Source organism: Phragmites australis, chromosome 2 (assembly GCF_958298935.1).
Source record: "Phragmites australis chromosome 2, lpPhrAust1.1, whole genome shotgun sequence".
Classification (NCBI taxonomy): domain Eukaryota; kingdom Viridiplantae; phylum Streptophyta; class Magnoliopsida; order Poales; family Poaceae; genus Phragmites; species Phragmites australis.
Window position 1 is genome coordinate 5,710,723 of NC_084922.1, and position 13,031 is coordinate 5,723,753.

The window sequence follows — 13,031 nt, forward strand, 5'->3', positions numbered from 1 at the left end:
AGATAATAAACAATTGTAGTCCAATTTTTTTTATGTGTCACCGTATACATATACAAAATAGAAACCAGGTTTGTTATCTAACACATTCTATACTATTGTATGGAACGCGTGTTTCTGATCATTATTAAAAAATAGATATAATTTGTTAGCTTTTTCTTCTAATTTATCAACATGGTAACTCATCTCTTATTCTATTAGTCTATTACCATATTTATATGTGTTTGTATATGTTTTTTAGGTAAATTGAAGATATATATATATAAGTGTTCCATTTTTAGAAAGTATATATTCTATGTTCGATAATAACATGTCACGTAGTTGACAATCAATTATTGTGTATTGTATTGGATGAAATCTATTTTGTAGTTGGTAAACAAAATCATCAACCATGAGTTGCTAGTTGTTTTCAAAAAATTGATTTCCATTTTGGATCTTGCAAAATAGTAGCATTGTTGTAAAGAGTTGTTGTAATTGAGCAGAAGTTGCCCATGCTGCAGCCTCATTGAAAGTCCAATATCATTCGTCATCACAGTTTAATAAACCACATGCGACACATGCATCATTAAATGTACTATAGACAACTCCTTTATATGTTTTAATATCATCATAACTTTGAGCTCCTTTTACTATCATTAATAGCTTCCGCAAATAGAATATTTCTCCTTTCATATGGTTAACATAATATAAACGCCCGATTTTATGGCCATGGGTTCTTCTATTTAATGTACGATTTTTGCATCCCATGTAAATTTTGTTGGAAAATCGCAATATGTTAAATCTTGACCTTGTATAGTTCTTATTTGCTATAAAGTATTCAGTTAGCATAGTTTTCTTTTATTTAGGTCTTCTAATAGTTTTTGCAATTTCATGTTTTCTTTATATATAATGCTATTCATAAGTGGCAAAGGAATAGGAAGGCATTCAACCGAGGGTGTATGATGGTGTATCTCATACCCGAGCAATCTCCATAAGGCACCTTGCTCACATATGTATCTACAATCTAGATATTCTTTTATCTCATTAACTTCTCCGGTTTTTGTATCTGTAGGTATATCTTTTCCTTTTTTATCTCCTCAAAAATTATTTTACCTTTGTTAGGGTCTTTATTTACGTATTTGCATATATATTTAAGAATCTTACTTTTATTGACATATTTGACATTGATATGAGCTTGATATTTTTTAATTAAATACAAGTTGTGTGAAACTACCCATCTATTATCCAAGTCATATTCATTTCTCTGCACATGACTCCAATATTATGTCGCCTATATAATGTGAAACCGTTTTCGTCAAATGTAGTTTCTTCTTGGAATTTTTTTGGATAGTATTTAGAGCATTTCCCTTTTTTCATACAAGGGCAGTTTATATTTTTATCACCGTATGGTCCATGTACCATATGTTCTGCTATAAGTACATATCCTAAGGGATCTTCTTTTGGATTAGGTATTTCGGCGGAGATGAAACAATCAATTATGTCAGAAGTTATGTCATATTTATTTTTTTTAGCCAGACTAATATAAGAACATGTGGTAAAACTTGTTTTTGAAATTCTATTGAATATAAAATTGCATTAATTGCTCCAAATATTGATTTGGATTTTATATCATCTAGTAATGAATCTAGTTCATATGAAAAACTCATATTATTATATATGGTCTATCGCTAGGTTCTTGTCCTTCTAATAATACTATTTGAATTTCAAGATATTTAGGATTACATGTGAAAGTTATAAATAGATCTGGTGGTCTATAAACTCGACATATAGCTATACCATCATGATAGTTTTGTATCATGTATCATCTGCATCCCGTATGACTCGATGGTAGGAATATTCTTTTTCCAATTTGATCTCCCTATAGTAAGCCCTTTTTCTATAGCATCTGCTATGCCTTGTAGATATTCAACTCATAATTTATCTTGCTTTTTAGCTATGAATTCCAATCTTGATCTTCTAAAGCTCGAGCATCGACTATTATTTGCTTTGATAATCCACCATAGCATAAGTATGGATTTGGTTGACCTTCACGATAATATACATGGTATTGAAAAATTCATACATAGTTACTTTATTTTGTTTTATTTTTTTTGTCATTGTCAATGTTTTAATAATGGATACAGAGTTGGTTAGCCTCTTTCGCCATAAGGAAAGAGTAGTGGATATTGCAAGACCATCAATGTATGGTGTAGTATTGATATTTCCTGTAGGCCATGGTCCTTACTATAAACTATTATATTATGTTTGAAATTATCTAATGTTAAGTTACTGACTATTAACATAGCTAGATCATATGTGTTTGGCATTTCATATTGCACATGATCTCCTTTGTTAGCTCCAATAATATGAATGCTTATATCTATACCGGCATATTGTTTCATTATGTCTCTAGCAAAGCAAAAAAAAAAAAAAAAAAAAAAAAAATACTAAAGGATTGTGTGCATTTAACATTTCTATTATCGCTTTCACTATATTAGGATTGATATCGTCGATGTCATTTTCTTCTTGTTGTAAAGCACGTATTCTATTCAAAACTTCATTCTCAGTGTCATATATGTATAATTCTATAAATTTAGGAATATTAATGCTTTTAGGAAGTAGGTAGCCAATACGGTGATGTACTTGGCCATTGATACGGAATACTTATGGTCCTTGAGCATGGTTTTTCAATTTATCTATATTCGCTCCTATCGAAGTAAATGCAAATAGACTATTGTAATGTCTAATTTTACGTAGGAAATGTTTTGAGCAGCTATCTCCATTCCATTTTAATAATGTTGATAGAAAATTTGAGGGTTCTTTTAATGGAGGAATTACAAATTTTCCTTCCTTGCAGTATTGTGTGTATGTTAATTCTTTTTTCTGGTACGTTGGTTCCTTATTTCTGTCTTCCGTAGAATGTTTAAGACTCTCTTGAGGCCAATATAGAGCACCACAATATTTGCATTTGCAATTTGCTATTCCAAAGTATGATCATCCAGTACAGGACTCTTTTAGATATTGTATATACTTAGGGGATAAATAAATCATGCTATGTGAAATTGATAAGTAGGCAAATTTTTTCTAGATATTGAGGTTTCGTTTGTTATATATATTTGCTATGGATTCTTCACAATTTGTTTGGATGTCTACTATCTTGCATTTACTATTTCTTGTCCTCCCCATTTATAAACTTGTTATAAGTTATGTTAGTCGGTACAAACAGATGAACTAATATAATTTATTTAAGCAATACAAATAGATTATAGGTACAGACAGAATATATGCTGCTATGTACTAATACATTTTTTTCTCATTACTTTAAACTAATTAACAAGCAATCATCTTCAACAATTTTAGTTATGAGTGATATATGCTTAATTCTATATTTCTGTTAAACTTGTATGAATAATAATGTAGTAGGTAGAGCAGCATACCTTAAATTTTAATATATACAATATGATAGATTGATCTGTAAACAAAATTTATAATGTAGTTGTAGTTAGGAATCAGAAGTAAATAATAATAAGTACTATATGAATATTTTGAATTTATTAACTTGTATGTTGTTGTAGTTCATATACATAATTTTTTTCCCTATAGTGGCTGTCTAATAGTTGTTTAAATGGCTCTGGTAATATAATAAGAATGATCTTTTGCTTAGTGTGCTGGCTTAAGCCCTACAAATGTGATGAGAAGCTCTTCCTTTGTGTTAGTTTTTATTTCTTCCATAGCGAAATCAATATATCCTTATAGATCATCAACTGCATAGCAATTTAGTAAACATAAAAATATTTATTTGTGAAAATACAGTACAGATCGAGGAGATAGCTGCTTGTGTTCATGGCTTGCGTCAGGAATTAGTCTTCTACTAAAATTTGAAGGTTATATAACTTCCCAAATATTTGTAGTAATATTGGCTTTCTATCGTGCAAAATGACAAATTAAGTATATCCATTTCAAGTTGAGTTAGCAGGCAACCATTTTCACTGATTTCACTTGAGTGATGCGTATTTTATATTACATTTTGTAATCACATCATTCAGCAATTCTAGAAGCGAGGACTCAACACTAAATGTATGCAATGATTGAATTTTCAAGTGATAGGTTAGTGTATTTTGTTAGTGCATGAAAATATTGTGTTTGATGCATAGAGGAAGGGCATATTATGTAACATACCTTTTTTTACTTGCAATAGTAGTGTCGTTGCCTCTGTACTTCAATTGGATCGCACAGAGACACCACAGGTTATGATTTCAGGATCGTTGTGATAGATCTTTGTTGCTCTGCACTGTTTTATCTGAACACAAAGGTAAAATTCATTATATATTAGAATTATTATCATGTCTTCTTATTATGTAGTAGCAAGTTAAATAAGTACGCATAGATTAAAATCTCCGGCACATTTGAATTTTGAAGCACTTGAACAATACTTCGTTTGAGCTGCAAAATGAATATTGAGAGTATTAGATTCGATCATCAAAGTGAGACTACGATGGCAAAGAAGTGAAGAATGTTCAATGTGCTTTTGAGAAGAGAACAACACTTCAGTGATAACTATTAGCAGTATAAAGAACAGAATTGAAAAAATAGACATTGTAAAGCAAACTTGAATATAGTCATTAGGAAAACACAGTCTAGAATTGAAAAACCCAGACATTGCAATACATAGTGAAATTGTAATATCTTAGTTTGCTTTGGGATGTTTATCAGATCCATCTATTGAGATCTTAATTCCATTTGAAATAATTTGTTTACTAAACATTGTCATAACCAAAAATCATGAAGCCAGTGAAATTATGAATCAGTCATCTCTCTAACTCTTCAAATTCCAAGAGGGAAGAAATATATAATTTAAGTAACAATACTATCACCATATGTTAATTCTTGTCGACTGATTTTTTTGAAATCACAAATCATAGAAAAATAGTAACAACAGAAGGCTCTCTGTAGAATTAATTGATAGCTGGTAAGAGCAAAATGGAATAAATGGATCATATATTTGAGTTAAAAACACACGTTTTCGCAAAGAGTTCTTAGAATTTTGAGTACAAATGCTTGGAAGAATCAAACATCGTGCAAAAGAAGCATCCTCTTGTTTAGAAGTGATACTTTTCTCTCTTTTACAGAAGCAGACTTCAGATTTGGCAGAATAGATAAATTTGTAATGCTTTCTTGGAACATTGCACATCCTTTATTATTTCATCAAATGGAACATATTAAAAAGGGTTTACATAAGAAGAAAAGGAAACATGAATATATTGCAATCTGTATCATGTGGTCATGTAGAGCTTAAGCCTAGGAATTACTGTTTGAAAGTGCATGGATACTAAGACAAAAATTATGCATGCTTTTGCTATTAGTACAAGTGTCTGACAGACAAATTAGTAGATCCTTTTTCTAACGCTGATCGTAATAATCTGACAAATTAGTAGTGCATTCAAGAGGGCCCCTGTGCAGCAGTTGAGGTCACTTTTAACAGCTCTTTCAACTACCCTATTCAGAGGAAGACAACAACTGGAGCTAGCCTGCAAGCAAGCAGAGATGACCAAGAGGTGCAAAGCAAGCAAGCAGGGATGACCAAGGGGTACCAAGCAAGTTTGGGCCTACTAGGGGCATGGAGAAGGCTCAGAACAGTCGCGGCCCGCTAACGTAAAAGGCCTGGTAGTGGGTTGAGTCTGTAGGGTTGAAAACTTGGGCTTCAATGTGTGTTGGCTCAAACGGGCTTTGACTGGATTAGGGAGGAATTTGGCCCATCCAAAACGGGGGCATAGCTTTGGGTGGGCTAGTGCATTCGACTTCGAAGAGGAAGGATTTAGCTAAAATTTAGTAGCTTGTGGTTCAGAATATTTGCTTTCAGATCGTGCTGAATATATGCTTTTGGTGGAGACCGATCGGGCAAGCTACGATGGTAACTTATATGTCGAAATTTCATCAAAATAAACAAAAAACAGATACATGTTTATGGAAAACGCTTTATTTTGATTTATTGCTCAAGACACCAAAAACACGACTGGACTGACATACACAGTGTCAACAGTGTGCATCGGGTCGAACCGACAAAATCACATTGACCACGAACGAGATGACCGACACATGAGACACGATAGCACTCGAAACACACGGACCAAGCACGACCCGAGCACACGACACAGCTAGCACGACTTTGATGAGCCCTTAGCCAGAGATGTCAATGGCCTTCACCCCGGCCTTCTTCACCTCCGACTTGGGCACGGTGACCGTGAGCACACCGTTCTCTAGCCCGGCCTTCACCTGGTCCACCTTGGCTTTCTCCGGCAGGCGGAACCGCCGGAGGAACTTGCCGCTGCTGCGCTCGACGCGGTGCCACTTGTCGTTCTTGTCCTCCTCCTCCTTGCTGCGCTGGCCGCTGATGACGAGCACGTTGCCGTCCTCCACCTCGACCTTGACCTCCTCCTTCTTGACGCCGGGGAGGTCGGCCTTGAAGACGTGCGCCTCGGGCGTCTCCTTCCAGTCGACGCGGGCGTTGGCGAAGGCAACAGTGTCGGTGTCGGAGGACGCCGCCGACGGGACGATGGAGTGGAACATGTTGTCGAATGGGTCCCAGAGGTCGAGGGAGAAGGGGTTGAAAACGTTGCCGCGCCTCACAAACGACATTACTGCTGCTCTGTAGTGTGGATGAGCAGAACCGAGTGGATTAACAGGAGGTGTTAAGCACTTGCGCTTTGCTATCGTTTCGTGATCTCTTCGCTTGGGTTGCAGCTCACTACGACGCAGGGTATTTATAGGATCATCCATCAGCTAGAACAACCTATTCCTGAGACGTCTGGAGTTTTCTACTTCTGTTTACGCAGTACTTTTGTATGATTGCTTCTAGAAAGGACCCAATTCCCATCGACATCGAGAGTGGTCTGCCAGGTGGCCATTGACATCTCTTGGCCACGACGTGGAGCGAAGCATGGCCGTGAGGTGAAACTATGTGGCGTCAGAATCTCGTGGGTTTTGATGGTACTCGTATATTGTTACTATCTGCTGTTTTGGTTTACTTTCATCAGATTTTTTATAGCAATTTTAATCTTACGAAAAAATTATAAATATTTAAAAGTATATAATATAATATCAAAATTATTACGAAACTTTCAATATCTAATGATACGACGAATCTAATGACTCAAAAGTTTTAGATATCTATAATTTTTTTTAAAATATAATATTAAAATTACTACATTAAAAACTGATAACAAGTAAATGAAAACAAAGATATTACTGTTCTTTGTTATGGGTAGCGTGTACTGTTAAGAGTGTCATGATAATACCTACTCCGTAGTAGTGACGTGTACTTTGCCTTTTTGGTGAGCTCAGATCAGCTCAGTGTGTTCTGCGCGTGAGTAAATTAAAATAAAGCAGTTGTTGTCGTGTGTGTATTCATGTACTCTTGTCCCTTTCAGTCGTGTGATGTCTTGTACTCTGAGTTTTTTTTTCAAAGTAATATTAATTTCGAAAATTACAAAAATATTACTCTATTAAAAAAATCAATTGTAGCCTGCCGATAGGTGGTGAGACAGGAAGCCTATCCGGCATAAAAGCACCTGTCGGCAAGCTGCTTTCCTTTTTGTAATTTTTCGAGAATACATAATATTTTTGTAAATTTTCATTAAATTAATATTATTTAAAAAAATCTTTACTCTTGACCAGTAGTTTCAGGTTTTCAGACCCGTTCAGGCCAATGGCAGTCCGATCTTGGCACACAACTTACAGTCCGGGATGGACTTGTCCAATGGCAGTTCCAAGTCAGGTCTGAGAGTTAAGACAGGCTTGGTCAAGTATCCTAGCCCAATTGCAAGTTTCCTCTGGGGATGGGCCAAGATGAAGCCCAACTAATCAGATGCAACAGCTGTCCTCTTGGAATTTTCTTTATTTTTATATTCTAATATTTGCAAAAATACACTGCCATTTAAAATATTACACATCTAGTCTACCATCGTCCGTTAGATGGGAAACACTAAGATGTCGCCCTTCCAACGAGCGATAACTTTAAAAAAAAATAAAGGTGTCGCTATTCCAACGGACAACACCTTTAAAAAATCAAAAAACATTGTGTTCCACTGCTCTTAAAATTCAAAAAAATATCGAAATTATCATGAAAAATTCTGAAAAAATATGTCATAGAGGGTTCTATAATTTATCTAAAAAAAATCAAATCAAACAATAACTTGTACAATGAGAAACAAAAAAGTAGTGTTTTTTGTCGAAATTTTTAGCGCTTGATCATAATATCCCCTACGACATACATTTTTTCAGAACTTTTTATAACTATTTCGATATTGTTTTGAATTTTGAGAGTTATAGAACGTAGTGTTTTTTTATTTTTTGTAAATGTGTCGTCTATTGAATGGGCGACACCTTTATTTTATTTTTCTAAAGATGTCACATGTTGGAAGTGCGACATTTTGTATCGTTCATTCAACGGTAGTTTACTTATGCAATATTTTGAAATATAACCGTGTATTTTTGCAAATATAAAAATAAAGAAAATTATGTGCTGTTATGCCGCCTAGCCCACCCAATCTAGGTCCAATGCAGTCTGATACTCTGCGAAAGAGCAAAGACGAGTCTAATCGCCGAAAGCAAAGAACAAATTCCAAACAGTAGGCATGAGTGGCCCAGACTTCATTGGATGTTGTCGTGCCAAAGCAAACCTGTTTGTCGCTACTGTGCTAGCTTTTGATTGCTTAAGCACGACTATCCAGACACTGCCAAGCATCCCAGTCACGTCATTTTTGAAATTTGTAAATTTACACTGAAACATTCTTAGGAAAAGTTGGGATTAATCATTGGATTTGCTTTATCAAAGACCGAGTTAGCTGCAGATCGTAGCTCTGTACTGATTACTTTTCTCACCCTGTTTTGCTGCAAAAAAATTTCCCAGTGAAAGATCGTGTAAGTTATAGTAGATTACATCATACTAGGTGGATTGGCGCGTTTATACCACGCCCATTTTTTGTTAGACAGAACATGACAAAAGAAGACTACAAAATTAAGTTTATCCATTTTAGGCATCACAATATTTATTTATGAATTTATTAATATTTAACACATTCATTTAATTATGGGAAAAACAATGGTACGCTCATGCATGGACATAATTTTAACATGCAGACTACAGTAATACGAAACTAACTAAATTTGTTTCATATTTTTTGAGTTTTAGACATTTTCCTATACATTTTAGATTATTTCAACCGATTTATCAATATAACTATTATTACTTTCGCTGTTTTCTGAAATTTTGCAAAAAACTATATATACATATACATATGTATATGTATGAGCATACATACATATAAGTATATATACGTATATGTATTAATATATATATGTACGTGCATACATATGGACCTATATAGACAGTAGGTACGGTAATTTTGCTTTTGCCATTGCTCTAAATCTTAGCCCTTTAATATATGTAATAGATTCTGAAGGAGAAAAGGCAGCAGCGGAAAGGCGGGAAGTCATGCTGACATGCACCACAAGCAGGAGCGAACAAGGAAGAACCGAACAGCATGCAAAGTTACGGTTACAAGTGCATCTGACAAAAAAAAAAAATGAAACGCTCGAATACCGTCGTACGTAGTTGATCGGATCGACGCACTTGGATGCTGCAGTGATTGACATCATCAGACTTCCATTGATCCATCGATCGATCACTCCGGGATGGCGACAAGCATCGGCCGCCACGGTCTCCTCATGAGCAGCCGCCGCCGAAAGCCACCGAACATGAACCTCCGGTGCACGGCCGCGCCGTTGCGGCCTCCCCCACCTGTCATCGACACCGCCGCCGCCTCTGGCCGAGCTAGTGCCGGCAACAGTACCGCCACTGGCTGGTCGTGGTTCTTGGCGCACCGGCAGACGGCGGCGGTATCCCCTGGGGCGCCATCATCCGTCACCAGGAGGAGCTGCTCCAAACGGCTTCTACCGAGGAGACCGCTCTTCTCCTCCTCCGCGTCCCCCTCCGCTGCAGCTGGCGGCGGCTTGTGGTTCTTGCGGAGGAGAAGGCGGCGCACGAGGATCCAGAAGCTCTTCATCTTCGGCTTGTAGAGCCTTCCTGCAGCCATCCTTGATCCTCCTGCTGCTCAATTCTCAGCCTCTGATCCGATCACTCCGAAATGTGGCCATACGGTTATATACCCGTGTTCGTTCTTCCTCACTTTTCTCCGCCGGTGTTGGTGCCTGGGCTACTATATCTACTGTTGCCCACTTGAGATGATCTGGGATTCTGGAGCTGATCCTGGGACGGCGCTTTAGACTATAGTATGCCTCTCAATTTTGTCATGGACTCACATATGTGATTCTTTTATGTCGTAGGAGAATCATCCGCATTTGACCTTCGAGTACATGACCATTTGAACAAGGCCCTTAGACTGCAGCTAGCTGCAATAGCAGAGTAAGGGTTCCTTTGTTGTCCGTATGGCCTTAGTCTGATTTGTATTAGTGAGCCATATTCATTTGTGTTAGGTTGTGCTCATGCAATACAAAACTTCTGAATAGCACTTGCGATCTAAGGTATCCGCTCGTGCATGACTTCTGTGTATTTTTTTGGGTGAAAAAGGTTTCGTGTAAAACCTTTTTGCAAAAAAAAATTTCTCAAAAGTTTTATTCTAAACTTTTTCTTGATAATTTTCTCAAAATTTTTGAGCTAAATTTTTTCTCATTAACTTTTTCTTATAACTTTTCAAATCGAACTTTTTCTCAGCCCTGCTCGCGGTTCCTGCCGCAGCCTGAAGGCTGGTGGCTTGTGCGTGAGCAAGGCTGCACGCACGCATGGGCTAATTAGCACCATCCATATTTTGTTTAGTTCGCTGCATGTGCTCAGCCTAGTTAAAAAAAAAATTAAGTTTAGTTACCTATATTAAGTACATGTTGTATGAGATTGAAATAAAAAACAAGTATTAAAATAACATTTATTTTACAAAAATATAGTATATAGTACTTAATTTATCCTATTAAACCTTAAACTAGTTTAAAATATACCAATATGAGTTAATACACACTGATCATATGTTAATACTATAATTAGCCGAGGCACACCTATATCCCGAGAGCATGACTCTGCAGAAATAGCCAACTTCTACGTTTCCACTCAACCAGATTGAGAACACCTTTTTGCATCCCGTAAACTAGACACATAAGCGCATACAGACAACCAAATATTTGTTTCATACATTTCACGAGTCAGGCTAGTTCATATAAAAAAACCAAACACGTCCTAACCGAATAGCAAGGGGCTGCTTAGCACAGCGCATGGACGTCAAGGTGCAAACTGAAAAGAAAATGGCAAGATTCATTCTCAGATCTCTTTGTTTACGTGTAGCTTGCGAGAGCCGCAAGTGCAGAGCACATCGCCATTTGGAGGGCTGCCAGAGCAGCCCGGGGGATGTGTCTGTCTGCCCATTGGACGAAAGAAATAGGCCAGCGTCCGCATCACTGCATCAGTATCACCGTCAGACGCTAACGACCGGGGGGCTACAAGACGCGCGATTTTTGTTGGGACAAGGGGCGTGCTGCTCGAAGAGTCGGATCAACTTGGTGTCGCCATTGCTTATCATCGGAGCAGTGTTAGTGTATTATTACAGGCCCCTTTCGGATCCCAGTTGGATCGGGACAAAACCATCCATGTGTCATTAGTTTGCGACAGGATTTGACGCGTTCAGTTTTAAGCAGTGGAGTGGTACTGAGTGTGACTGGTTCCAGCTGACGTGAATCGAATCGATTTCTTGTGACATGTGGGGGTGTTGTTCAAATTTTTTGGATAAAGGGTTTATAGTCTGTTTGTTTTAGTTGAAAATTTTAGAAAGTAATTTATAGCAGCTGGATTGTGAAAAGCTAGATTGTAAAAAGTTGAATTACGAAACTTTTAGATTGTAGATTTAAAAAACTATAAAAAAAACTGTCTATTTGTTTCAGCTTCAAAGTGTAAAAGCTGAAAGCCACAAACAAAGCTGAAACAAACATACCTTAATTTTTGTTTTGTTTTGGTTCCTATTTGGAAGCTTGGTACTATGTTTGTGCGTACCGGCTTTCTTTCTTTTTAATCTTTCCAAGCCCATTTGTCTCAGTTGTTGGAAGTGTATTGGCTACGTCTTTTTTTTTCAAGAGCCAGGATATTATTTTATTTTAAAATAAAGCTTCTTTCATAAAAAATGTAGTTTTGCCGAATGAACCTAGCATTGTTGAACTGGGAGTGTACTGTGGCACACTGGCAGTTGGACGATGACAACCGCCAAGTTCCAGACTAATAAAAAAGCTCAAGGCTCAAGAGCCTACTTGGCTCATTTCTAGACTCGATTCGTCCTTTTAAACAAACTATGTTTTCTAGCTTATTATCTTAACGGCCCGGCTTATAAGCTGCTCACGAGTAAATATGACAATCTCAAACCCTAAGTTCAACAATTCAGTGAATTTATTATGTTTGGTCAAGTTGACTTACCGTCTATCCTATAAGCCAAACATAATATTCATAAAATTTATAATAAGTTTTGAAGCATCTATATTATTTGTATATGTTGTCCCATATTGGTATTTTTTTAGTGTCATCATAGGTTATCATTTTAGATATTGTTAACATACTTAAACATTGTTAAAGTGGTTAATCTTACATGGTTCTTGATGTTGAAAATGACTATATTTGGCTCATAAGCCAAACAAGTTAGCTCGAGCTTTCTAAAGATTTGTGTCAAACTTTTTTTTCAACTCATTAGTCTTAATGGGCCGAACCGAGCTAATTGTTTATCACGAAGCGAACCTTAACAAACCAAGTCTTAACGGGCTGAGCCGCTCATTAATCCACCCCTATTCCCAACCCCATACACGAAAGTGGCATACGTGAAATCTTTTTTATTATTTTTATTTTTTTAATATTTACAAAAGTACATATTTATTTTAAAATATTACACATCTAGTGTACCGTCGTTCTTCCAACGGATGAAAACTTAAAAAATAAAAAACATTACATCCTATTGCTCTTAAAATTTAAAACACTGTTTATATATTTATGAATTTTTTTTAAAAATATATGT

The 13,031-nt window shown here is 36.4% G+C and overlaps 2 protein-coding genes across 3 annotated transcripts; both read right to left on the reverse strand.

The window, feature by feature from the left end:
• Positions 1-5,944: 5,944 nt before the first annotated feature.
• On the reverse strand, positions 5,945-7,065 carry LOC133895991 (16.9 kDa class I heat shock protein 1-like). The gene has a single exon (XM_062336517.1). It carries the CDS (start codon positions 6,751-6,753, stop codon positions 6,154-6,156), a length of 600 nt encoding a protein of 199 aa, XP_062192501.1. The 5' UTR covers positions 6,754-7,065; the 3' UTR covers positions 5,945-6,153.
• Positions 7,066-8,500: 1,435 nt separating this feature from the next.
• On the reverse strand, positions 8,501-10,421 carry LOC133909792 (uncharacterized). Of its 2 annotated transcripts, XR_009908433.1 has the most exons (2): positions 9,586-10,421; positions 8,501-8,865 (listed from the first exon to the last, which is right to left on the reverse strand). XR_009908433.1 is itself a non-coding variant. In XM_062352347.1 (1 exon), exon 1 carries the CDS (start codon positions 10,068-10,070, stop codon positions 9,660-9,662), a length of 411 nt encoding a protein of 136 aa, XP_062208331.1. In that variant the 5' UTR covers positions 10,071-10,421; the 3' UTR covers positions 9,507-9,659. The 2 variants fall into 2 exon arrangements, 1 of the variants encoding a protein (XP_062208331.1); XM_062352347.1 differs by lacking the exon at positions 8,501-8,865 and having other exon boundaries at positions 9,507-10,421.
• Positions 10,422-13,031: the final 2,610 nt, after the last annotated feature.

Bases quoted from the DNA above. Each gene is read 5' to 3' on its own strand.
- LOC133909792 (XM_062352347.1), bottom strand. From the start codon at position 10,070: ATGGCTGCAGGAAGGCTCTACAAGCCGAAGATGAAGAGCTTCTGGATC.
- LOC133895991 (XM_062336517.1), bottom strand. From the start codon at position 6,753: ATGGATGATCCTATAAATACCCTGCGTCGTAGTGAGCTGCAACCCAAG.